At 39.5% G+C, this 27,898-nt stretch overlaps 2 protein-coding genes across 2 annotated transcripts in view; both read right to left on the reverse strand.

Annotated features, from left to right (window-relative positions):
* Positions 1-12,523: 12,523 nt before the first annotated feature.
* On the reverse strand, positions 12,524-14,490 carry TTC32 (tetratricopeptide repeat domain 32). The gene is made up of 3 exons (XM_026089914.1): positions 14,342-14,490; positions 14,083-14,243; positions 12,524-12,945 (listed from the first exon to the last, which is right to left on the reverse strand). Exons 1-3 carry the CDS (start codon positions 14,488-14,490, stop codon positions 12,818-12,820), a joined length of 438 nt encoding a protein of 145 aa, XP_025945699.1. The 3' UTR covers positions 12,524-12,817.
* A 486-nt stretch (positions 14,491-14,976) lies between these two features.
* The window catches only part of WDR35 (WD repeat domain 35), a 44,371-nt gene continuing 31,449 nt past the window's right edge, over positions 14,977-27,898 (reverse strand). The window contains exons 19-27 of the mRNA XM_026089912.1: positions 25,864-26,067; positions 23,919-24,065; positions 22,735-22,867; positions 21,742-21,852; positions 20,423-20,587; positions 19,258-19,410; positions 18,286-18,442; positions 17,408-17,648; positions 14,977-16,252 (exon numbers count right to left, since the gene is read on the reverse strand). Coding sequence (XP_025945697.1) covers positions 16,102-16,252; positions 17,408-17,648; positions 18,286-18,442; positions 19,258-19,410; positions 20,423-20,587; positions 21,742-21,852; positions 22,735-22,867; positions 23,919-24,065; positions 25,864-26,067 — 1,462 coding nt within the window. The 3' untranslated portion in view covers positions 14,977-16,101. The remainder of the gene's footprint in view (positions 16,253-17,407; positions 17,649-18,285; positions 18,443-19,257; positions 19,411-20,422; positions 20,588-21,741; positions 21,853-22,734; positions 22,868-23,918; positions 24,066-25,863; positions 26,068-27,898) is intronic.

Raw genomic sequence — 27,898 nt, forward strand, 5'->3', positions numbered from 1 at the left:
CTCCTTTTTCTAATACAACAAAAGGATTTATCTTGGAAGTCCCTTTTGATGATCCACATGTTCTAAAGGAGGTAAGATACAGCAGGTTACTTTAGCGGGTGAGTGGAAGTGGTAGGGCAGTCCCTTTTCAGAATATGTCTCTGGCTTTTATTAACCAACAACTGTTCTACAATTATAGAGCTGTCAATGAGTCTGAGCTCATCTGAATTAAGATTAGAGGTTTGTATGTCCCCACCTTGCTCTCCCTAGGTCTCTGGGAGAAGTGCAACACCAAGTGTGACTAGATGATATGAAATATGACTTCCTTTGGTGTCTGTCAGCATGGCTAATTTTCAAGTGCAACGCCCAGCAGGAAGAGGTTTGTCAAATCTCTATTAAACGCTGTCCCTTGAAACAGGAGTGCCTTGGAAAAATAATCATCAGTTATTGCAATCCTGCAAACAGCAGTTACCAACATCCAGTTATTCCTGAATCTATGTTTATGCAGAGCCATTTGAACACTGGCATAGGCCATGCCCAGTGCAAGCAGGTACAGGCAGACTCAGGCTATTCTAAATGTAGTTTTCTTAAACTTCAGACCATTTGTACTCTAAATATTTGTAAATAGTATAAAAGCAGGGAGGGAATCTAACCTCTAATTTTAGTGGGAGGATACTTGACTGCATGTCCTCTACGACTGCCTGGACCAAATCACACAGAGCTGAGATGCTATTTTCTGTTGTAAGGAACAACATTGTGAACACGCAGGATCAGGACTTGTGCAAATAATTTTCAGGCTGCAGTCAAACCACAGTTAAAATGCACCAAGGGTCAAAGCAACCCAAAAAAATTTCAAAGTTAAATACTTCTTTCAGGTTGAACAGTAGGTTTTGTTTTGGGGCACTTTTACTTAAGTAAATGAAGATGTTGAGAGAGATCTCTCATAGCGTCTCCTCATACCTTTTGCCCTACTGGTTACTCCTTCTCCTGGGTTCAGACCCATGCTCTGAGTAAAGAAGAATATGGATTTGGACCCCGATCTCCCTCAACAAGCTCTTTCACCACTGGGGTATAGAGGAAATACCACTGTTTTCACTTCTGTCTCCATTTTCTGAACAGGCACTACGTTCTCCACATTTATGTTTGGCCAAAATAGCTGTTGAATTCAGTCCAGATTTCTGAGTAGCTTTAGGCCAACTGAAACGATGTTTTTGGAGACTGAGCTATTTGCTGGGGAGAGGAGGGTGTTGTAATAATTACTTAGTGCTGCTCAGGATATACATTCCTGTCTGTGCTGGAAGCCATTGCTACTACAGCCTTTCACGTCTCTCTCTCTTTCAGTACGTGAATAAAAATGAAACAAAATATACCCTCCTTCTCAACTATACTATACGTGTGGGTCCAGAGATGACTCTCTACTATCATTCAGCAGAGATGGAATGTGTAATTGCTGATATCGGTAAGCTTTCCTCTGATATTACCTGGCTTGYTTTAACAGCATTGATCAGTTTTTCATTGAATTCAGTGAGAATAGAGCTAGGCTAAGGATGAGAGCTTTTGGGAAAACCCCACCCTTCAATAGTTCATTATTGGCAACATAGCCAACTTGCTGCTTTTCTGATGGCAGCTCTCTTGCATACTGGCAATATAGTCTGCCCTCGAGACACTGAGAGCAATAAAAGCTAATGTGTAAAAGGATCTGGCTAGCAAACTCAGCAAACAAGATGCCTAATAACTTGAACATACATCTACTGGCAAAACATTCAGACATTGCTGTAAGTTTCAGTTTGTCCTCAAATGCAATTCTGCCTCTGTGTCCAGGGCAAGCTCAAGTGGCTTAAATAAATGTCTTTAACTCCAAAGACAGCATTTCTCTAAGAAGACAGTCATCTACTAAAAGTTGTACTTAGCAGGTGAAACAGTCAGGAGCTATGGCTGGTATTTTCTCAAACTTCTTAGATTTTTGGATGCCATGAGGGTTACAGCGTCTCCTCACTGTCCTATTTTATCTTCAAAACAGCTCTGGGTTCAACCCAAAGAAGGCTGACCAAAAATATATTTACATACATAGTTCAGCTTGTCTTACTGAAACAGGGAGTATTCCTGGAAGCAAGCTGGCAGACCATTGCTAAACCATGAGGATTCTGATGCCTCCAACTGTGAACTGTTACATCCACAACACAGCCAAAAGACTACAGATGATGCCAGTATGCACATAACAACTCTGCTGCAGTGCCAAAGCAAAATTTACCCATGAYAGAAATCTGTTACCTAGCCAGACAACATCGCTCAAACCCTCATTCATTGCTTACTCTTCATCTCACCTTCTTTCCACAGAACTACCAGAAGCAGTTGGTTACTGTGATAAAGAAAACCTGTATCTAGCCATTCCTACTTCAGGCCTGCACCAGTACTGGAACCTATATATTGGCAACAAACTTCTGAACCGGCACACTGCACTTACAAATGGGTATTTTGCAGCTACCAATTCTACCCACCTGATCTTGCAAATACCTTTGTTTGCTATAGGAGTTATCTATGAGGTACATAAACTGTATCATACTGCCTTCTTTGAAGTGTACAGGATTATTTGCTTATACACTATCCCAGAGTCACAGTTTGTAGTGCTGTATTACATGTATCAGAAAACCTCAAAAAGGAATGACTCTGTGTGAGTGCAGGTAGGACAAGAGGTATCGGACATGTACCCTTCTGGAAATGCCATGTATTATATAATCTGCAGTGCTAAGTTGTCTCTAAAAGGCATGCACCAAGTCCTCAAAAACAAACTCCTCAGTATTTTTAGTATGCTGAGACAAAATGTCCCATCTGTACTGAGCCAGAAAAAATATTTCAATATAGCCTTTATGAAAGAAGCTCTTTTAAAGGAACCTTCTTCTTAGAAATGTTAAAACATGGCAGGGAAAACTGATGCTGTAATAAATATCTGAACTATTCTACAATAACAAGCCAAAACTTTTCTCTGTGACAATGACCAATTAATTCATACCAGAAAACTTCTGCCTCCATTTTGCATCAGGCTTTAGTCTTCACACTGACTTAACTTTTGTGACTTGTTAGCATTTAAAGTAACACAAGCTGAAGAGATGAATTTTGTACATACAGATCAATAACATGCTTTGACAGGAGACCTCTTCCCTCACTTCCTTCACAGGAAGTATCCTTTCAGAAAATCAAAGCAAGGTTTGATGTTGCCCTAAGGAAAGTGAGAACTTTGGAGACCTTACAGATATTCTCCATTAGCTGCAATTTTAATTCTTCAGCATTTGTAGGTAAGCTGTACAAGTGACCGATCAGTAAAAAGATCGGTGATACTTTCCTTGAGCTTATAACCAACTCTCTGATTTTCTCAGTATGCCACCCAGATGGAACTATAATGATATCTGCCCAAATGAAGACAGTTCCTGCTACTGATATGAGTAAAACTAAACTAAGGGACAGCTCTTGCAAGCCTAAAGAATATAATGAAGGACATGCCTTCTTCAAGTTCCATGTCACTACCTGTGGCACTTCAGTAAGGGTAAGGCCGTGGCAAGAGCAAATACATCTGCAGGAAGCCTCTGTTTCTCCCACATTTTCTTTTTTGCTCCCCTGCCCCATCTCCTGAGAATATTCAGTTTTTAATAAGTTTCTCATACACACAGTTTGAAGGTGATCACATTATTTATGAAAATGAAATCTCTTATGAGAAAGAGACTCTCCCAGAACAGAGCCTGCCAACAATCACAAGAGATACAGACTACAGGTAGGAGATTGTCTGTCTCTGCTCACTGAAAACACTTGGTTTGCTACAGCTGATGGAAAATTAACATAAAAATTACCCCTTTTCCTGTTACAGATTAACAGTCTTGTGCTACTACCGAGCAAAAGAGACACTGATGCTAGGTGCCTTCGTCAGTGATCCATCCACACACCCGTCACCTCCCTTTGGCTCTGGTACGGTGGTGCCAAGATCAAATATTGCAGGTGGGCAATCCTCTTCCTCCATTTTGAAACCTGTGTGACTCTTTCAGTTGTAAGCTCCCTCTTTTAAGACTTGGCCTGCTTCCCACTAAAGAACCTCACAAACATTTTCTTATCTGCAGTATACAGAAGGATAAGACAAGCCCTGAATGCAGTTTCAAGGGTGTCAAAAGGTAAGTTTCCTGCTAAGAAAATCACAAAATTTCCAAATATGTTTTAATTTAAATAAAATTAAAAACAGCAAAATCCCCTGATGTTTTCTCAAGATGGATCTTTCATGGAATTCTATGAACCAAACATGGCAATACTCAGACAATCCTTGGAGCCTGTGTTTCTTGAGGTTGAGCTGAAAGATGAAAGCCCTGAAGCAGAATTATACCTGGATAATTGCTGGGTGACTGGGTCTCTAGACTTCAACAGCACCCCAAGATGGAATATCACTGTGGATGGGCAAGTAGTTATTGAATGACCAACTTGTGCACTGGAGAAACTGTGATTTCTTCTCGATCTGCTAATCTGTTCTCTCAAATAGGTGTGAGATTAACAGCAATGAGTTTGTTGTGGAATTCTGTCCAGTAACTGTTAGCAGCAGAGTGAAAAATCCTTCTCATTTTAAAAGGCTAGCAGTAAGGCCCCTGACACATCCATTGGAACAGGTAAGATTAAGAGAAAGGATGACCTAGCATTCATGGACCCTACTCTGTGAACTTCTCTTTACAGAAATATCAGTTAAGACCATTTTCTGAGCAGATTGCTTAAAAAATAGCCAATTTAAGCACCTCACAGACTTAAGACCTATACAGCGGACAGCCTAAGTAGCCTGACTGGTGTGCAGCTTTAATTTAGTTCTCTTCACACAGTCACAGTTTCAGTGATTTAAGATTGGACTGACTGGAGTAAACAAAAGAGTTTGTTATGTAAATGATTTTTATATGGTGCTTCTGACTTTTTATAGGGTCAGATTCATAGCACTTCAACTTAAAATGTCTAGCACAAAAAAGTCAACTAATGTACCACAGCATCCACATGAAATTCAGCTTAGCTGTCTCCCATCTATCCCAGGCAGTCAACCATCTCCTCAGATGCCTGCCCAGTGGGCAAGGAAGCAAAGGCATGCGGGTTTGCCCTTATGCTTTTGAAGTTATGTCTTCCTCTAACAGGTCTAAGACAAGAAAATAAAACCAAGGACAGTCAGCTGAGACTTCTTTGTGCCTTCTGCATCCCAACTGAGTGCACTCCAGCACATGTACTGATACGAGCCACGGCAATTCCCCCGCCTGGGCAACTAAAGTAACCACATCATTTTTTGACTTGGCCCTTCATAAGGAGTTCAACATATGAACTTGCTAGAAATGAACATGATGCAATTCTGGCACATGCTGCTTCCTAAGTGGGCAGCTGCATCTAGCACCAGATTGAGTTGCTGTCTAGCTTTGATATGTAGCCTCACTGCAGCTCATGAGGTTTTAACTTCTCTTGTCTCAGCCTCTCAGTTACCAAACTGCCTGAGGGCTTCTTTGACACCAAATTTGAAATGCAAGGCAAGTTCAGCTAGAAGGTGCCACATGCAAGTGTTCAGACAAGCTTAAATCTAGTCAGTTGTAACTTCTGCAAAAGGCAGACAAAAGACAAAGCAATGCTCTGCAAGAAGAGATTGTATATGGACCAACTGGTATTTTGTCTCATTCTCAGGTGTATGTGCACTGCTCGCTGGCAGTCTGCTCTCCTACCAACATATTACATGGCAGCCTCTGCAGAGGACAATGCAGCTCAAGCAAGGAGAGGAGGGGTAGGTGTTTAGCAGAGAAAGAATCATTGCAAAACACGCCTGGCCTGATGTTTTTAAGGTGTTTAGGAACCCTGGTTTTGGGCATCTGAAACACCTTGAACATGGGCTTTGTAACATTACTCTTAGCTGGTACTTTAATACATTAACACTTAAAGTGTAGAATATCTGTATCCTTGAAAAACTACCCAAATGCACTGTGTGTCATTTTCAGCCTTTCCAGGTCACCATTCAGTCAGTCTCCAGGGCTACGTACTTGCTGGACCAGTCTGGATTGTTGATCCAGATCTAAGATGAAGGATGTAAACTAAAGTTGGTAAGAACCCCGGCCTTGTATATTAACCTAGAGAGCTAACCATGCTTTGCGACACAAGCAATATTTGGCCTTGTCATTCAAGGGCTTAGAACAATTGGTTCTGGGACACTGTCCTCTATCTGGGGTCTGCTGCCTTTTCAAAAGCATTTGGAGTCAGAGGCACGAACAAGGGAACAGGCAGGGCTTGGGGTTTCCTGGTGTAAGCTTGAGGCCACAAGAGAGGAAACAAGGAGAGCTACCTGCCAGGCCAAACACAGGTGGCATGGCTCTGGAGAAAATGTCAGCAGGGGAGTGGGACATGTTGGAGTTGGGCTGTAGCAGGCAGTTTTGGAATCAGCTGTTATTTCAACAGGTTTTCCACTGGACTGGAGCAAACTGCGCCCAGCAGTTAACACCACTCAATTGAAAGAAAAATATATGCAGAATATTAAAAACAAAAATTAAGGCACACATCACTGCCATATTACAAATTCTTCTGAAGGGTCTAAATCCCCCAAACTGTTAGTGTTTCATCTGTCTTTGGAGGACCAGAGCTATAGAGCTGTGTGCTCCAGCCTCACTCCTCATTTCACTGTGTATGTCTTCAACAGCACCTGAAAGCTCTGCTGTGCTGGTTACTTTCTAAATAGTGCAACTGGACACAGATGTTACCTCTTTCAGTGACTACCAGAACTATCTTGCTTGAAGTGAAGAGATCAGACTGTGGTACTCGAGACAGCACTACAGCACTGAAAAGGGCTAGGGTCAGCTGACAAGATTAGTAAATGTTCTAACCTGTTGCCTCTGTGAAGGGGCTACAATGGAAAACTTACCAGAAAACAACCCAAGGCTGCAAAATAACATTTCCTTTCTCTTCCAGCTGTCAAAATTTGGACTTGTTGACCACTAGAATTATCCCAACCCCGATCATGGCTGTTTCTTTCAATACTTCATAAGGTGATTGCCAGTCCTCTCAACTGAATATTAAGTGCAAATCTAAAAAGTCAAATAAAAGCACATATGAAGACATGTAACTGCAGAACATCTCCTTGCTAGCCTATCATCTATACTAATATTGGCTCTGAAGAGTCAAGCAATCTCCTACTCAGGGCCTCTTCCACATACAACACAATGGCATACTCTTTTTTCCTCATTAATACAGACTTTTGGTTACAAAATTGCATCTAGCACTGACCTGAGCTTCTTGGAAACCTATTCGTCTCTTGCTTTCTTCCAAGCTGCCCATGTATGGAAAAGGCTAACTACAAATTGGAAGAGGCTTAGATGTTCTAAAATCGGTAAAAAGAACAACTTGCCTGGCATTTTATTTTCTGTGCCCACCGAATTTTTTAAAAGAGAATAAAAATTTAAAAGGTTATTTTTCTACAGATCAAGGACAAACTAGACACACTTCCAGCTGCAGACCATTCTCAGAACGTGCCTACACTGTAACTGAAGGTGTGACTGCAGCATAGCATAGCATATTGAATAGCCATTCAATATCAGTGAGGATGGAGAACTTGCACAGATGTCAATTCAAACTAATAACGCACATGGGCCCAGAATCTCAGATGGGTACAGCTTGTAGAGCTTGTATCTTCACAGGCTGACTAGATTGCATATGCTGATTGCATATACCTGGCCTCCCAAAAGCTGCAGTCATGCCTGTGAATGCCTGAATAAACATAGTCTTAAAGCTATATCTACTGAAGGACTAAGCCACATAAAAGTGAAACAGATGGTACTGAGGATCCCAAGAAACTCCCCTCAGCGGCAGCCTGGGAGACGCCTTTTTCTCTGCTGTATGAGCAGTGCACTCTACTGGCTGGAGCTAACACTGAAGTGTCAAGCAAGCCTGCTGCTTCCTCAACATTTCCCAAGATGACACACTCCCCATTTTTAGTGTTAACAGTAACAAACTCATCACTTTCTATTATTCCAAAAAGCAATCTACAAATTGTTTTTTTGTTAGTTATTGATTTACTGTTTTCAAACTGCTATGAAGGCTAAATAATGATAACTATATGCTTGTCCCTCTTCTCCCAGTGCTCATAGGGCACTGCCTATAGTTCCACACAGATGAGCATCAGGCCTGGTGCTGCATCACTAAGGTTCACTCACCCTGGGGTCTTGCAGAGATTAAGGGTTCTGCTGCACATGGAACACCCCATATCTTTCAATTTCGTACTGGCAAGCCAGAAACGAGTTCAGCAGTGTTCTATACCTCTCCACCCAACACCAGGTATGTGGTGAGACTTTTCTCTCCCTGATTTCCATAGCATTTCAATTTCTAGCATTCCTACAGACCAGCCACAGAAATTTCACATCCTTGGTTGCCTGCTCCTAGTTTGGTTGCTCTTCTTGGCAAAACAATTCTTTTACACTCAGTTACACTAGCATGTTAGACTTACTTAGGCACTCATTGTTTAGCTTTGAGGGCATCTCCTTCCCACCCTGTGATTCTGCCATGCTACTGGCATGGCATATTGCTCAGCATCTGAAGGCTATTCTTAGATTATTCCCTCTTCTGAGGCATTGCAGATGGAGCTTCAGCATCTAACTCACGTCCTAGATTCCAGTTCAGGCCTATGGGCTTAAAGTCTTTCTTAGATTTGGCCCTCAGAAACTACTTGGTCATGCCATTATGGTTGCGATAGACTATTATTCAACCAATGTAGAGAAAAGGCGTTATGGAGATGTGAGAGACAAGTTATATATAAAATAACAGGCACACAGAAGTCTGCATACAAGCTTGAAAATCACTGAACTTTGGATCACCCTTCTTCACAGGAATACAGTGAATACAGGGAACCTGACTTGAATGCTACTGTTGCAGTGTTTGTCTATGGCAGGGAAAAAAAAAGCTTTTCCTTCCTGGGAGATGAAGTTGTCTATCAGGTGCACTTGACAGGCCACATGTTTATTGTGCAACACAAAGACATGAATGATGAAAAATCTGGTGGCCAGAAGCTGTAAACTGCATCCAATCCCTGCTCATGGACAGGGATCCTACAAGGAAAACCTTGGAAACAGCTGAGCTTCAGACACAGATTACAGATCAACCCAAATGACCACAACACGCTACTCGGTGGGCCTCCCCCTTGACCTGACCCCACAGCAAACTTCTCTCAGCAACCAGCCCTTTCATTGTGAGTGCAAGCACCAGGCTGAAGTTGAATCTGTTCTGCAGACCCAGCATCTGCCTCTACTAAAAGATGATCCTAGAACAAAGCAGCTACAGGTAACTGCTGCAGTGAGAGGATTGCCTTTAAGATGAGGATTGAAACAGATAATGAAAACAGAGACATTAATATAGGAATTGCCAGAATCCACTGGACCTGACCATGTCCTGTGGCAGTACCAAATGGAAAACACGAGAAGGAAATTGCAGAATAATCTCTTCATACACAAAAATGTCATCCTCCCACTAGTAGTCTTAAGTTTTGCTCATTGTTTTTTGCCTCCTTCTGAACTTTTCCCTTTCTGATAGTCCAAGGACAGTAGTGCCTGTATAGCTAAGCTGGATACAAAGGTGTTAATTCCCCACATGTTGGAATAGCGTATCTTTCACTACTTATTTAGTTTTTACCAAGGTTATCTACTAAATAGGACAGTGCCGAGTGCAGTCCTCAGTCAGTTCTAACAGCAAAGGATTTTTAATTTTTTAACACTGACTTACTGCTGTTGTCCATTTACAGAGAAAAGCATATGGAATGGGAAAGTTTTCTTGTCACTTGACAAGCCCTTTTCCCTCTTCAGTGTGCCAGAGCTTTCACTTGTTCTCCACACTGCATTTCAAATAGTGTTGTATGAGAAATGCTTTACATTTCTCACACTGTTCTGTTGTCCCGCTTTTGGGCTGCTAGTCCATACTTTTGTCATATTTTCCTACCTTTCTTTAAAAGCCCTGCAACACTGCAAAATGGACAAGCGGTGCAACTCCTCCTCCTGTGTTTCCGCAGAAGGAAAAATGGGGTACTAGGAAAAAACATAGGACAATGATGTTACTCTTTGCCAGGTTCTCCGAACAAGTAAAATCTTAGAAAGAGACTGTTGTTCCAGATACTGAAGGGAAAAGCAATTCTGTAACGTACTGAGGAAATCAAGTTGTAAGTTTAGAGATAGCAAATCACTGGATGAGAACACTGTTACTCATTGCCTGGATAATCCCAGCTATGAGGAACAAACTGAACGAAGAGGCTGCCAGCAAAGGCCTGCTTGAAGTAGAGTGGCAATGTGCTTTGGAGAGTAGGTTTATAGATAAGAAACCTTTGGAAAGGGGCTGTGAATTATTCACGTCTGCAACATTTCTGGCCTAGATGAAAAGCTTACATTAACAGCAACCACCTGCTGGATTTCTGGTACAGCACTGTGACTATGACAAGTGGACGCTTCGCTASAGCAACAGAGAAGGAAGCCACAATTGAGCCAGATGCTCTACAGTGGTTTATAATTTTCAAGCAGAGACAACCTCTAAAGACTAGTGAAAGTGAAAAGCCACAGTACTTCTATATTGCAAAAGTGTCCAAAGTACATTATTCATGCTCCTTTTACTACCAGTTTGTCCGAGTTTCATAGGGAAACACTACATAAATGTAATTTTACAACTCTCCATTATACTTTCAATTCTTAAAGGATTACAAATAGTAAACCTTGCAGGATAAGAGTTATTAAACACATCCCCCCTTAAGTTTTTTGACATCAATAATTATGTTTTATGATATCCTTTCAACAGTCCTGAGAACACCACACTGCACTATTTAATAATTTCAGACTGAAAACCCTGATTAGGCTTGGTTGTGATAGAAAGCCTAACCAAATAACCAAGTAACTCATGTGTGCGTCTGAGAGAGGAAAATGTGTGCAAGAATTTTATTGGCTGAAACTACCTTGAAATAATTCCAAATTATGCCAAAATGCACCACAACAATTCATTCTTTTACAGAAGAGACAAAGAAATACTGTGGAGAATCTGCTATAAAATTGCTCYCAATTCAGTGAAATATTCCTGTGTCAACAATGGATGTTAGAACTGAGCAACATTCACAAAATGACATGAGCTGGGAAGTATGAGGATTACTACTAAAATCCTTGTTTTGTTTTGTTTTCCAAAATATGTATTTGATATTAATCTTCTTTTGATTTTTATCTGTATGCTATCATTTAAACAGTATTCCATGCAGAGCCACATCTGTGATCTTTCCTTTTAATCTTTCCACCTGCTTTCCTCTCAGAGTTTAACTTCACAGTTCAGATTCAACTATTTAGAACGTCCTCCACATTTTCATGGCACGCTGTGTCAGGGACATGTTTAGTTCTAGTTCATCTAGTTCTAGTCTCAATTTTTGAGACTGAGGTGGCATGAAAAATGTAGATCCTTAAATTATCAATACATCTTGGAGACAGAAAGCTCAGTATATCCAGAGAAGGCCAAAATTGAACCTCAGAACACCCRCTCATTAACGAGCAATTAGAGACTGCTTTCCAGACTGTAAACGGTTACATTCTAACACGCATCACAGGTATATAACTTCAAAACTATTGCATATGAAGTATCACAGAGCACGAAAGGAAAACGAGGATTTCCTCAGCCCTATGCCCCAAATTTGCTCATTGCAACTGTCGCAGTGTTTCATCCAAAAGCTCAACGCAATTTCAGTGGGGCTGCTGGGGAACCTCACAAAAATGCAAAATAATTCATAGGCTAAATTCTCTGCTCACGACTTACCCAAAGGGTTCCACCATTTTCAGTGAACCCTGCACTTGTGTATGCTCCAGGATCATCCTGGAAGAAACTCACCATAAGAAGCAGAATTTTCATTAGCATCATTTATAAAAAATACATATATCCTAATGCTCACACAGGCAATCAAAAAGCATTTCTTTCAGTAGAACTTATATTCCCATGAACAATACCATGGTGTTTCTTATCCATTGTTTATAGATTTCAGCAACTGTTTCTCCTATTATGTAAGAAATAAGACTACTTGGGTATTCACCGCCAGTTGAATCAGACAGATTTCATATTATATTTTTGTGCAATTGATCTTTTCAATAAAAAGAGAAAGCCAAGACTCCTAACTGTGAATAGCTCAACTGCATTCCCTACCCTAAGCTCTTTACAGATAATTATGAGATTCATTTTATTCATTCAATTATTAATCTCTGCTCTGTCCAATACTTTTACAATGGGATTACCAAAAAAAAATCATTAGATACGTTCAGTTCCTACCCACTTATGTAATGTAAAACTAGTTTTAGAAGTGAATGAACTTCTGAAGAACTGAATTCTTACAGCACAGGTACCAATGGCTTTGCCTAAAAAGGGCTCAAGTTTTTGTTAATATTTAATACAGAAAAACTCTGTACTTTTCTAAAACTCCAAACTCAAGTATTTATATGTTTTATATATTTTGTTTTATACATTTTTCCCATGAAAGACTATTAATCTGTGAAAGAGTACAGAAACACTGTTGTAGTAAGAGGACCACAGACTTTATTAACTGTTACTGAGCTTCCAACTGCTTTATATGAAGTACTTCAGTACAGAATGACCAGTGCCTTAGACAGGTCTACCATTACGCTTTTGCTCAATGCTGATGATACCCCAAATAGGTTTTTTTGCAATTATAATACATTTTTTAACTTATTTACCCAAGAATGAGGTTTCTTCAGTAGAGCATAACAGATGCAAATGATCTTGTGTTTCATCCATCAATGCCAGAAATCATGTAAGTATTCAGCAAAACATTTTTACACCACTAGCTGCATTTTCAATAAGCTCTCTTTTGTTTTTCTTCTTTATCAAGAATAGCCTGGTTTAGACTCAACACAGCATCTTCAAACTGAGGGTTTAACTCTAAAACTTTCCTGAAATCTTTTATGGCCTCATCAAAGCATCCTGTCCCAAAAAAAAAGAGAAAGAATTATTTTTCAGTAACTGCTCAATCTCACAAACCATAACTGACGAATGACTTCTAATTCTTTCACTAACAAAAAGCATCCACTGTACTTACAGGACCCRCTATAATATTTGGTTTCTCCAGAGGTCCAAATGGGAGTTGAAGGTCTAAAGAGCAAAAGCCTGAGTGCACTTAAAATGGGACGTAAGGCAGAATTCAGACAATTTATTCCAAGAGAAAGAGGCAACTAACTAATAGCAGGGCTGCCTTAAACCTAGAAAGCAGGCATGCTGCTTCCCAACTGATGGTCTTGGTCAGGCTCCTTTCTAAGTGCTCTCCCTCTCTAGCCCCTCAGCTTCTGGATTGTGACCATGCAACAGCCTAGCTCCAGCAAAAAGGGCAGAGGTGTCATTTCCTTATGGCGTATTCAAAACGTTGGCAGCAAATTCCCCAGAGATGATTGATCGACAGCCCACTGCAATTGAGATGACTGGGCTCACTATTACTGCACCTACTTAAGAGATGCTTTATCTTAGGTTTAATGGTAATATTTTGAATTTGCTAGTTTTAGTCTCATGGAAAACTTTCCAAAAAATAAATTTAAACAGAATCTTTCCCCTATCAAATAATATCATTTCAAATGACACAAAAGCATAACTGCAAACAGGGATATCTAAGCAGGGCAGACCTCTAGGTAAAACATCCCATAATGATCTGAGAAAAATCTCTGACTGCCCCACTTATTACTTTTCCGAGTCTGTGCCAGGCAGGTCCCTCCCTCTGTAAAATGGCAAAATTACTTCCAAGCCTCAGGTGGCTCTTGGGATAAAAGAGCTCTCACGGCTACTAATCAGCCCTATTAAAGCTTCCTTCCTTTTCCTTGCACTTCATGGCCGACAGTCCAGAAGGACCCGACACCAGGGTAGGTGGGCAGACATGAGCAGCCCGCCCTCATGCGCCACTACGGGTGGCAATAGGTCAGGGAGAGCCGCTTGGCTCGCACGGCACAAGCCCGGGTCGCCCTGCCCTGCCCTGCCCTGCCCTGCCCCGCCCCGGGTCAGCCAGGCTCCCGGCCAAGCCGTCCCGGGCGGGGGCCAGGGGGCCCTGGCGAGGGGGTGACTGCCCGCGGCGCGTACCCAGCCGGTAGAGCACCAGGCCCCTGTTGTAGTAGGGCACCTCGAAGTCGGGCTGGCTCTCGATGGCGGCCGTGTAGTCCTCCACGGCGGCGGCGAAGTCCACCCGAAAGTACTTGATCTGGCCCCGGTTGTTGAGGGCCGTGGCGAGGTCGCGGCCGGCGCTGCGCGGGGGACAGAAGCAGAGCACCCTCAGGGCGGCCGTTACAGCGCGCGCCCCCGCCCCTCCCCCCCCGCGGCGCCTTCCCCCCTCCCCACCTACCCCGCGGGGGCGTGGCCAGCGGCAGAGCTCGCGCGCTGGGCGATGAAGCGGCCGTAGAGCTCCTCGGCCGCCGCGAACTGCCGCGCCTCGAACCGCGCGTGCGCGGCCGCCAGCAGCTCCGCCGCGCCGCGCGGCGCCTCGCGCTCCATGGAAGGCGCTCAGCCGCGCGCCCCGGCAGCTCAGCGCGGCGCGACGTCACGAGGGGCGCGGCCGCCGCCCGCAGCGCGGAGCCCCATGGGGGCGGGCTCCGCGCGCCCGGCCCGGCGGCCGTTAACCCGCCGCCCCTCCCCCGCAGCCTCGGCGGCGCTGCGGCCAGCAGAGGGCGGCGCGCCGCCGCTCTCTAACCCCCGCGGCCAGGGCACGTGTTGTAATCCTTATCTGGGCCACAGTAGCCCCTGTACAGATTAAGGGGGCCTGAAGGAACCAAAGTGTTTTCAATGTGAATTCAGACAACAACTGTGATCAAAATATATAAATACTATGCCCCTTGTTAAAACACGCATTTCAGCTGAGCTATGCCTATACGTGATCTGCAGGATGTCAGGTCAACAGCTCCAACTACTTTCATATGACATACCGGAAGTATGTCCTTCAAATTTAAATTTTAACAAAAAAAAAAAGAAGCAGCTCAAATATCTGAATAGAAAAAAAATTTAATAATGTATATTTTATATATAAGCTTTTTCCATAAAAGAATATTTAAAAGATGTATTATTTGCTCCAAAAGAAATCCTAGGAGAAACAAGACTCCTCACAACCTTTTCCTCAAAAAAATAACAACATACACAGTGAATTTTAATGCTTGTGAACATTATCAGTCTGCCAAGTGCTGACTCTTTGTGGAGAAGACTCATACCATGGATAAGTGACCTGCAACATTTCCATACTGTACCATCAAAGCAGTGGCTAAAACCTAGCAATAAAATAGAAAAGCTCACTTCTAAATAAGACTCCGTGTCCCTTTCAATCTTGATGTATAACGAGGATGACRGTTACAGCTCTTGAGATCTGCTTAGCAGATGTGAGCTGCTCACTTCAAGCTATTAACTTGCAAAAAGTAGCCCATTAACAGCTCCAGTCTGAAGGTTCATATTGGTTTCCTTAGCTGATTAAACAAATTGCCACAGGAAAAAAAAAATCTTAAGAATTCAGATGCTTACCAAAGGCATTGATTTCCAAATGTTTGCAACTCCTTTGTTAGTACTATGGTTTTAAATACATTTGGCAAAAGAAAATAGCATAAATGTGAAGTACGACTAAAGTAGCACCATCATTCTAGTAAAACAAGTAGTAGAAAAATGTATACAATAATACTACAGCTACTATGCATTATTTCAATTCAAGAATTACTTCCTTCAGAAAATTGATTTGCTCCATTTTTCATTTTTGTAATTCCATGGAAAATTACTGGTTTTCTCAAAATTCACAGAGTAAAACTAAGATAAACCTGCATTCAATTTACATGGTTTTGAAACTAGGTTCAATTTACAATTAAAAAAAAAAATCATGTTACCTTAAACCACTGTAAAAATTGAGTCAATTAACACAGCCGTTTCTTAATATACATGGAACCTTAAAGTTTCTCATTTCTTTTTTGAAATGTTTCTCTAATAATAGTAACCTTACCTGTGACACTATCATACCTGAACTGTATTTTAAAACAATATAACAGTAACATTTTAGAGGGTTGGTTTTTTGGKTTTTTTTTTGKTTTTTTTGAGACATAACAGATACAAGGATAAGCAAACCTTTACTCCCTGTTACGCTACAGGACTGTGGCACAGAGGACAGAAATTATAATTGCTTATTTCTTTGGCTTTCACACAATGCTTACACACACTGCACATCCAGAATCGATACTCCATGATAGGGTCTCCTGTTGCAACACATACAGGAAGTTTCCCATCTCCACTGTTAAAAGAAAAGTAAATAAAAGTAAATAAAACTGAAAGAATGTAAATGTAATTTTAAAAGAGCAGGAAGACTTGTTTTCCAGAAATTTGTAAAAGAGCGTAAATACCTTTAAATTTAATCTTAATTGTGTACCTACAATTAGTTGCAAAGCTTTTTATGCTCATCTGTAAAATATCACTTCTCTGTTCAGATGTGTGCCATTTCTTATTGGAAGTAATTAAATCAAATGACTGTGCATGCTGTTAACATAGCTAAGTGTGTAAATCTTCTTATCACAACAGACTGCACACCCAGAAAACCTCATCAGCAAATTAAGACCAGCAGATCCAAAGACTAAGTGAAAAGAAGCAGTTCAGGACATAAAAAGGTAAGGTCCAGTGTCTAACTGCTGCTATTACATTTATTCCTATGATGAGTCACTTAAGCCACTATTCACTAGTGGTTTCAGAGCTCAGATTCTGCACACGTGCACAGTGAAACCAAACAAGGCAAGTTAAATAAAATCCATACCACTAAAAGTTAAAGGAAACACTTACAGAACAATCAACCTGTAGGTTAGTCTGCCGTCCATACTCAATTCCATGCTTTTAGCAGGAAAAGACATTATTTTAGGAACAACCACTCCAAAGAATTTCACCTTAAACATGCCCTTCATACCCTAATTTTTCCCCTTTATCTAGTCATCTTCTCATACCATATAGGTTCAGGGTACTTCACAAAACACTGGAGACTCTTACTATACTGGTTAAGAGTCACTCATTCACATTAGCATCACACCACAATGGTGATGTAAACATGGCTAACATGACCTAATGTTACTCTAATGGCATATGACACCTTATCAAAGATCCTAAAACTCCTGTGCTCCATCCACCTGCATTTCAAATTAAGAAGCAATTGCATCTTTAGCAATGGACCTCAAAGGAACAAGGCATATTTCCCCGATTACAGTAATGTCAAACAGGTATCTTTTGAGAAGAGACTAGCCCCTGCATCACTCCTGCCCAATATTCAGTACAAGCAGCAAAATGCCTAATTAAACTTGGTAACACACAAACCTCATTTTCTTCTATTTGCATTGCTAAAAGTCCATATACACACACCAGCAGAAAAATTCTCATATTATTACAGTATCATATAAATATAACCCACCTCTCAAGAACATCATCCAGATCAGATTTTTTGTTATACTTAGGGCAATGTTTTGTGAATATCTCTAGAGCAAGATCTTCATACTGTTGCCTCTGTTCTGGACTGAGAGTTTCCAAGGATTCCAGTTTAACAAAGGCTTTTGAACAAATATCAAATGCTCTATGTGCACATGCACAGAGAGCCAAAAGGGAATAGATTTCAACTGCAGGAATAATGTCCTCATAATCCTGTAAATGAAGGGCTAAGAAAAAAAAAAAAAATCCAAAGAAGTCATGACAGGCCTTCTGAGAAATGCAAGCTTCCATATGAAACCATTACTACTAGTGGATAGTATTAATCTTATGAATAATTTCATTAGACAAAATAAACCAAGTCATGTCAATGGAAATACTATGCAGTGAAACTAAGTATACATAGTTCATCATCTTTTTAAAAAAAAGAAGTGGATTTGAGTGTGAACTGAAAGTGCCTTGCTGAGCCACATTATTTTATGCGCTAAAAGTACTTGAAATGGGTCTTCATTACTGGCAAAAAGTAAAGGGCACCATTTGCCTTCTTGACTTCCAGTGATATTTTATGAATCCCTCTACAGGGAATTCGGATGTGACTTAACAAAGACATGAACAAAACAGTCAACAGAACATCTAAAAAGACTCTCCAGTTTGACCAGATAGTATTTGATAAGTTAGACTTCCATCGTCTCCAACAAAATACTTTCAAGGTATCTTGACTGCTGCCATATTCAGTTCATTATATGGTTTCACTGAAAATTCCATAGATCCAGCAAAAATAGAAAAGCATGCCAACTATAAATTATGTGCTTTGCAGGTCTGTAAAATTATAATGGTTTCTTTACAGGTTTAAAAATGAAATCCTACCTGTCTTCAGTGCTGCATCTACAGAACCTTTGTAGAGCTGTCTTTGTGCAAGTATAAAAAAATGATAAGCCTCAGCTCCTCGCCAAGCATTGTCTGCAAAGCGATTAGCTGAAGAAAGGACATCTTCTTCTAGCAAACCAGCCAAAGCTGAAGCCGTCTGAAAACAAAGCAGTATCACAAATAATTTTGATACAAAACAGATACAGCAGGAAATAGAGATAGACCAAAAGAGCTTTCCTGAACTCAGTGATTACACCAACTGTCTGTGTTAACTAGGGAAAATAAATATACATGGACCTAAATGAGTATCATTAGGCATTCTATAGAGTACATATACAGAACATATGGTGCAAATTTTCAAAGATAAACATCATATACATGTATACAAATATATTCTGTGCACATCTGCAAACTGGTTCATAGTTGGGATTAATATTGCATTTCAACACCAGATCCCAAATAAAACTGTTTAAACTGTTTAATTTGGGCATTCAAATATGAAAATTTGAGAGTACTTTAAAAAAAAAAAAAAAAAAAAAGTAGTTTCTTCCATTTGCTTCCCCCATATCTGGAGCTATCTCCCTGCTAAATTGTAGCCAACATAGCTTAATTTAATCACAGAATCTCTCTTTGGGATAAATACTTATTCTTAAGTGACAGGAAAGTTAGAGCCTCACAAGTAAAAGTTTGAGTTTCTTAGTATCATTTCTACTCTAACAGTGAAAACATTAAGAAGAACACAAACTTAGGTAGAAGAATATCTAGGTATTAATATGTACAATTAAAATATTTTAAAATAATACTTTAAATGGCATGCTGCCATGAAAGACTTGTTTTAAGAAAGAAAGACAAGCCTTGTTCTTAGAAAGAAAGGCGTTGTTTAAAAAACTAATAGCCTCACATGAAGATAGGTTTATTTATTCTAAGTAACACGCGCCAATATTTTACAAAATTCAGAAAACAAGACACTACCTCTGAACTTTTTCCTTTAACTTTTCCCCTTTGTGCATTTTGCATTTGTTCATGGCACTGTTCATGGCACTGTTCTATAAGTAAAGCTGATAATACATACAGCTTTTTAACTCGCAATGGCTTTGCTCTTTTCTTTGCCTCTTCATCTGCAATCTTAAGGAAAAAAAATGAATTTATTATAGATTTAAAAAAATTAGAAAAGTCACTTCATTTTCTTGGACAATTACATGCTAGCACAAACTTAGGAAACTATGCTAAAAACAATTCTGCATTTGAATGTCAGAACTGAGACTGTGAACAGAACTACAGATAAAAGTGTCTAAGGTGAAGAATATGTTATTCTGTATTTATTTAGCTAACCAGTAAGCATACAAAGTCAGACTTTTGGGAAAGATAAATCAGTGAAACCATATGTAAATCAATGGACTTACATAAAAGTAAATTTTAAAAGTAGCTGATTTTTAAACAGTCAAGCTTGAGAAAGATACAGGTTTCAATAAAGCCTACTGTTTTTCCCACATGAGAAGAATGGCTTTGGAGTAGCATACATGTCATTTTTACATCAAATATTTACAGTAACATTATATCAGTCTTCTTAAGGACTTTATAAACTACGTATGAAAATCTCTGCAGCCAATACCAAATCTTGCAAAAATCCTTATCTTAACAGTGCACAGCAGTAGTTTCTAATTAAAGGTAGGAATACTGAAAATTTAACTCTGACATGAGCTTCTACTTAATGACATAGTTATTATGCATAGTGTGCATTGGTTTCATCTCCTTTATCTTTAAAAGTCAACAATGTTGACTTTACAAACAAGCTAGTCTTCTGATTTCCTTCACCAGTCAATGGAGGGCAACAGAACCTTTTCTGAGGTGCAGCTCATCTCATTCTGAAGATAAAGTCTCAAAATAAGTTAGATGATTTGTGTCCTGAAAGTATTTCTCTCTCTCCACTGGCTACAGAGGGCATCCAAGATAGCTATGTCAGACAGAGGTACCTAAACTTAGGACTTGTATTCATCTTTCCAGTATCACATGTAATGGCATCTGCTTATTGCCTGGATATTGTTAACACCAAAATAGCCTCAAGAAAATAACATGGAAATAACCATGGTTTTGGACTAGCCCTTATTATCTGAAATAAAAATTAAACCTGCAATACCTTGAACATGAGCTTAGCAGCATCGAAGAAATAATTGGCTTTACGATAAAGTTCTATTGCATCAAGGATTTTATTCTTTTCCAGCAAATGAGTTGCATATCTAGCTAACAAGGATCCAATTTCTTTCATATTATGATCTTTAGCCAGCTCCACAGCTTTATTCCACTAGAAATATAAGCAGACACAAAGATTAACCACACAATTTTTCAAACACATTCTCAGAACAAGCTTTCCATGAATGAACTGCAACATTTATGTGCAATACTTCTTCACTATTTAGAACCCAGCTACTATAAAATTAAAGTAAAAGCAAGAGAATACAAATACTAACATCATTGCCAATCATATGATACAGCAGGCTTGTGCAACAAACGAACCTTGGTCCAAAGCTGCACACAAAGCAGTTTCTTATTAGGTAAAAGCTTTGCAAGATCACTTCATTGCTCTCACGTGGACACATGGCTTTCAATGCATCTGATCTTACTGAAACCCAGGTGCTCAAAAGCATGTCTAAAAGAGGACTTCAGACAATAAGTTCAAGGTATAAACAGTAAAAATTAATTTATCCTTCTACACACCACATTTTTATCTGTGAAGTTTCCTGATCTTCAACAGTTTGGCTACTGTTTGCCCCAGATCACAACAGGTTTGGCAGGACTGAGAAACTTGGTCAAATTTCATACCTACTAGCACTTGAGAAGCACAAACAAGGAAATTGTCCACCTAAAGCCAGCATGAGCCAGCTGTTCAGTCCCCTACATCAAGCTCCTTTGTTCCCCCCTCAGTTTTGTGTTGACACAAGTGTTTTTGTTCCCCAGTCTGACTTACTATTTGCCTGCAGTTCCAGCTGTAAACATACAGATTATTTTTCCAGCTAGACCAATTTTTCTTCCAGCTACATCATGATTCAGCCACAAATACATTTGCATAGAAAGAAGGAGGAGGAATGTTGAAAATGAGCAGCCAGAAGGTCTCCAATCTTCCTCCCATTCCTTCAGGAGGCAGCACTGGCTTCTGTTGACCTGAAGCTAACTACAGCCTACCCCTACAGAGGCCACAAGTCCACATACACCTGTATGCTGAGCATGTTTACCACACACACACAGGTACTCCTGCTGCAGATGCATATAACTGTCCCTCCAGTGGTCTAGCCCTAGTTTCAGATAATTGGTCAAGCATTAAAATATGAATTTTCCAGAAATCGTGAAGAATCATCAGATAATTATCAAGGACTTATATGTAATGGGGCACCACTATAAAAATCTCACTGTTAAATTAGTATTGGAAAGGGTAAAGCAGATTACTTATTGTCATCTTACCTGGTTGAGATGTACACAGGTATCTACCGCATCCTTTGGTCGATTACATTTCAGAAAGGCAGAGACAGCTTGTTCACACATCCCCACTCTTACAAACATATAAGCTATATCCTGCAAAAAGAATCAGCACCATGTTAAATTCACTTCTGGATTTTTGGTACTTTGTGTTACCAACTACAATACTGTCATCCTCTTGTTTAAATTAATCTCAAAAGCTACAGGTGGAGGGTTCTTTGTTTGCTTTACAGATCCTGCGAAGACCACACATTCTGTTGTAAATTTTTAGAACTGCACTCTATTTTCACGTTCTAATTTATGGAATCTACACTGCTTCTGAATTAAAAAATAATGAAAGTCAGAAATTTTTCTTTCAAATCACATCATACTAGAAGGACTGCCCTTATTAGTGCATATTTTATGGAACTTAGCTACCAGGAAGAGGTTAAAAAAGAAGGTGCTATAGCTTGCTTTTCTCAAACACCAGAAAAATGACAGTAAATTACCAATTTTGCTTTTTCCAAGCATTTTGGAGTAATAAGTCATTATCATCTAGTTTTAAATTAGTTATTACTCAGTAGATCACTTCAAGTCATACCACCGACTTTGCCTCCTTTCAGCACTGGAAATATTGCCAAAATATTTTGTTTTCCATTAACATTCCCACTACAACTAACATACAAAAAGAACCTAGTGTGGAGTAGGCCACAAAACAAAAGCAAAAATAAATAAATAAATAAATAAAGTAGCCGTGGAACGTGACAAATAATCAGATCTATCTGGGGAACCTGGCTAATAAAGGAAAGGAAGAATGATGACATAAGAAAATAGGAATAACATTGGACCCTAATATACCTGAGTTACACCATTTTGCCTAAATAAGTAGGTCATACACTGCATTCTTTCTCATTTTTTCTTATCCTTCCCAAGATGGGATACTGTAAATAAGTAGCTCAGCATGAGACAATAAAAAAAATGAAGGTGCTTTTTGCTTACAGGGAGCAATTTATTATTCTCTGGAAGTGAGTTAGCTAGATTTTCCAGTCCTTGGTAATCCTCTAGCATGTAGTAACATTCAGCTAAACGTTCCTGGTTCCGTCCTTGTACATAATATTGTACAGCATTTACCCTAAGAAGAAAAATAAATAAATGTAAATATAGTGCCATCTGATACATAAGCACAAATTATAAACTTTTAAATGAATAAGACTTTTGCATCTGTAAATCAGAAATGGCATTATTTTAAATAGGTAACTTTGCTTGAGAGCACTTTTGTAGCTAGAATTTCACTGTTTTTATAAAAAGCACTAAAAGCTGTAATGTTCAAAGGTCATGATATTGAAGCAGTAGCAAGATCTGACTAGCATAAGGTTAGGAAGTCAGGGATCTTAAATTGTATTCCTACTTCTGCACAGATCATGGCTGACCACAGACAACAGCTTGTAACTAAACTTTCAGAAAAGGGCTGCCTCCATACTTTAAAGATATATCACCTGATCTTCATTCCAGCTGAAGTCAATGGAGAACACAAGCACCAAGGTCTCCAAATCCATCTCTGAAGTTGCCTAAAGCATCTAAAAATTGAGCTTCTGGCTCATTAAGTCCTTGACTGCACAATGTATTCTGGAGAAGTACCATTGCATGTGTACACTATTCTGAAACTCTTCCCTGGGCATCCAGCTTTGGCTACAGCTGGAGACAGATCTCAGGTCGGACAGACCTGTGGACCTTTTCATATATTTACGTTTTTAAAATTACTAGAAAGTTTGTGGTTAATTTTGAAATTTATCAATGTTTAATATTTCTCTCTCACTTTTTATTTTAACTGTATTTTTTTGTAATACTTTTTATACCCAGCCTAATATATAACTCTTTATACGTATTTTTTTCTGTCCCCTCCACCTTTAGGCAACCAGGCTTCCAGCAAAACTGAGATTTCTGTTTCCTTCATTCTTTAGGTAGTTGATCAACAGCTCTGTTCAAAGGTACAGGCAGTGATGAAAAATGCCACATGAAGCGTATTACCCATAAAAGAGCTGTGCTAAACCTGGTCATTCCAGTCATCCCACCTGTTGCATCCTGGCTTTCCTGATGTCTGTCTCGCTTCATAACAAGTCTTTTCATCGTTTTTATCATTTCCTTTGTATTTGCCTTCTTACCATTCCCTCTGCAGAACGTACCATTTCTGACGGTCTGCAAAATAATCTCCGATAGCATTGTGTGCTTGTTCAAGAAGGGCATCATCAGAATCACCTGAGCCTGTTTTTAACAGCTGCAATACGCGAAACCAGTCTCCCAGTTTTATACGTAGTCCAAGGGCAAGATCTCTAATATAAACAGAAAATATCAGGAAAAAAAAAAATCAGAGAAAAAATAAAATAGCTAGCAAAACTCTTGAGAAAAACACATCCAAAAATATTTTCATGTTCATAACCTGTATCACAGCTATCACAATGATCCCTGATACCTTGTGCAATTTAAACAGCATTCTGTAAGACTATACCCAGAGAGCTCAAAGGTTACATATGCCATACATATGCATTTCCCTATTAGCCATACTCCTATGTGAAGTACATTAAATGAGCAGCTGGCGAGGCACGTGGGCTGCTGCTGCTTCATGTTTCCTCTTTTTCTGTATACTGCTCTTTATCTTTCACTATCAACAAGTACAACAAATGGCAGCAGCTGCAAAAGGTTCAAAGCAGAAGGGAGGTATGGGGAAAGGCTGAGGAGCAAGGAATAAAAGAATCAATCTTCCCCTTTTATTATTCACACATATGCATGAACCACTGTGAGTCTGTCTGGCACATTTTTTCCCCCTTATAACATGAAATTCTGTATGTGAAAATGCAATAAATTTGCAGATGAATAGAAAAGAAATGTGAGATTTATACATCTTATTTAAAAATGCCCTAAACTTATGCACAAGTTAAGGAATGCAATAGCAAGTCAATACATACAGCTAAATAAGAACATGTATCTAGAATATATTTAAAATTATATTTCAAAACTAAATTTATTTCAGCCTAATTTCTGGATGGTCCTTATGCAGATTTTCTAGCGATGAGGAGACAGGAAAAGTCTACCCAAAATTCTCACTCTTGTAGCTGAAGAGTAAGGTGCTCTACTGTTGAAGAAACCTGCCCCAAGAAGTTGGTCTTTGTCTTCTACAATCCTGTAATGGTCAGTTTTCTCTTCAGCCTTGTGGAAGGGACTATGTCCTATCCAGCTGCACTGCAACACCGGTGTTTGAAGTGTTTGCAAGGCAGTCCAGCTCTCCAAAATAGCATATTTCCATGGGCTAATTGTTTGGAAGACATTATTCTATTACAGGTTCTAACATGCATTCCCCCCCACCTCCGGCCTTCCCCCGCTCCTTACTGGGGAAGAGGGAGCTTCTTCATTCTTACAGCTTAAAAGAAACCATTTTTTCTCCAGCATTCCCAATTTTCTTTCTTTCATGACTCCATTAATCAATGCTTATAAATTTCACATGTGCAGAAATGATTCGGGCTTCTCCATGTTTGACCACCACCTACAGGCTATGTTGTTCAATTGCTACCTCTTACTGAAAAAGGATGATCAAAAATAGAGACAGCTAACTACTTGCCATTAATTTATATTTTCAGTAATATTGTCATTTTGCTTTGTTTTTATTCCTGAGCAAAAATTTCCATTGAGTTGTCCACAATTTCATCCAGGGTCCTTTCTGTCTTTCCAGAGATTACAGTTAATTAAGAACTCTGTTATTTGTATATGTAATTGAAAAGGATATGTATATGGCAAATGGCTAACTAAGACCAACAGTACATAAATTAAACTTTAGTTTAAAATTGCCTGTATTTTTGGAATCCCAATTGAAATATCTACAAAATATTTGCTGAAAATATCTATAAAACATAGTACTACCTAGAGCAGGTGAGGCAAGGAGACATGTTTCCAGACATGCTAATTTACATATAGGACTGGTTATCCACTGATATAACAAAATTCTCTTCATCTGATCCAGAAACTGGTGAAGAGTCTTCAGTGCTAAAACACCCATTCTTTTATTAGGTCAAGCATTTATATTTTTCAGGCATTTTTTCCTTATTTGCTGCTGAGATGACGACTACATGCAATTACCTTCTGTCCATATCCAAATACATTCTTTCAGCTTCTTCAAATCTGCCAAAATAGGCTGCCACTTCTGCTTGCTTCAATGACTCATTCTGCAGGTTGCCTAGACGCTTCACAAATTTAATACCTTGATAATCTTTGCAGCGCACAAAAGCTTGCTCAGCAGTCTGCAGATCTAGCTTCTGAAGAGCAGCTTCAGCCAGGAGACGCCTGTGTGAAAACCACAAGTGTAATAGATAGAAAAGCAGCTTTAAAAAGAAATTAAATGAGAATTCACTTAAATTAGCCATTATGTAAAGACAACATTCAAGCTAGTGCTATTGCAATAGCAAATGGCATTGTTTATTAACTAATCTGAATTCAGTTGCATGATTGTCACAACTATGTTCTCTGATATATCCAGTACTTGTTCAAGGGAAGATGTTCAAATGATTGCTAATATTCTTTTGCTCAGCTGTTCAAATCCGCACTGGATTGGTAGGAATGGCATTGCAGATCTTAGTTGGCCTATGGGAAGTGTGTGGGTTGTCTCAACACAGTTCCATTTAGATATTTCTCCCTATGCATCAATCATAGCTTTAAAACTTAATGGCAGCCTCAGACTGAAGGCCTCCAACTAAATTGGCCATGAATAACAAACTATACTTCTCACCCATCTGGATGTTCCCTGCGCAGTTAGCAGAGCAGTTTGGGAAACCTTGTTCTGCTACTGCCCAGGTGATTGAGTTCTGCAAATAAACAGAGAATTTTTGCCTCCAGGCCAACCTGTGTCTATCAGGTGCCTGAATGAGCTCTAGAGTTTTCTGCAGAAATAAGGCTAGGTAAATTTAGAGTGGTCACTTGACATGCTGACTCAAAGTCAATCCACTGACAAAAGCAGTAATATACTACCGCTGTATTCAGTGATGCAAGTCATGCTTGGGCAGTATCCACTCAGTATTTCTGCATCAATTTGACCAGATTAATATCACTTCAACTCAAGTGCCCATCACTGACATCAATGAAACCAAGAGAAAAACTATATGGCAAATGTAATGAATCTGCTACACACTACATCCTGTTTACAGAGCTCTAGCAATAAGGTCACTGTCGTGTTCTGACCTAGAATGTATTTGCTGTATATCCAGCATTTTGGTTGCATCTGTTCTGTGTAAACACGTGGCATACCATAAGTTTCTTGTATAATCAAAATTAAGTCGCTGGCAATTTTGGAGTAAGGTGAACAGTATTTGACCTAGACTTTGTGATTTTACTACATAAAACTTTTACTGAGACACAGACTGTCACAAAACTAATAGTCATTTTATATTTAAATAAGTGGATGGTACTAGCAAAAACCAGAAACTTCAAAATGCCAAAAGTCTTCAGCTAATTCAAGACCTTAGTAAAAACAAAAACTCACAAAACTTTAAAACTTTACCCTACACACTTAAACCAAAATGATTACTAATACTATTACAGAAGCTTTCAACATGTAGTTATCAAATCCTATTTAAGAATGTAAATTCTGAAAGACAAAGACAAAAGCACAAACGGATGGCAAGGAATGTTTTCATAGGACTAACTTTAAAGCTAGTCTTCTTGGCTGGTCTTTCAGCAATTCTAAACTCCCCTCTGAACTGTTAGAATTAACACAGAATTCTCAAATCCCACTTGGTGCAAGCCAAATCTCCAATGCCAAATCTCCAATGCTAATAATTAAATCAGTCTTCTTTAAAACAGAGCCAAAAATGACTAGAGAAATGCACAGATAGAGTAACAATCTCCAGAGAGTTAAAGAGAATTGGCAGCATTCCACAAGTCTCTTGTCAATGAGGATTTAAGTTTTGGATACTGACTTTTCATTAAGTTATCTACTACCGTGATTACTCTTTCAGCCCTTAAGACGCAGGCCACTGAATAGATTTCCAGAATGCCTGTTTTCAGAGTTGTTTTTCTACCTCTTACACTGTTTGCTATGCAGGATTTTCAGATTTAGTTTAACAGCTGAGGCAGTGTTTAGTTTAAACACGCCTAAGTCTCCTTTTCTCAGATTATTTCC

Source organism: Apteryx rowi, unplaced genomic scaffold, assembly GCF_003343035.1.
Source record: "Apteryx rowi isolate R43461 unplaced genomic scaffold, aptRow1 scaffold_836, whole genome shotgun sequence".
Lineage (NCBI taxonomy): Eukaryota > Metazoa > Chordata > Aves > Apterygiformes > Apterygidae > Apteryx > Apteryx rowi.

Bases quoted from the DNA above. Each gene is read 5' to 3' on its own strand.
- TTC32 (XM_026089914.1), bottom strand. From the start codon at position 14,490: ATGGAGCGCGAGGCGCCGCGCGGCGCGGCGGAGCTGCTGGCGGCCGCG. The intron at 14,244-14,341 runs GTAGGTGGGGAG...TCCCCCGCGCAG, and splicing joins GCTGGCCACGCCCCCGCGGG to CGCCGGCCGCGACCTCGCCA. The intron at 12,946-14,082 runs GTACGCGCCGCG...TTTTTGGGACAG, and splicing joins CCTGGTGCTCTACCGGCTGG to GATGCTTTGATGAGGCCATA.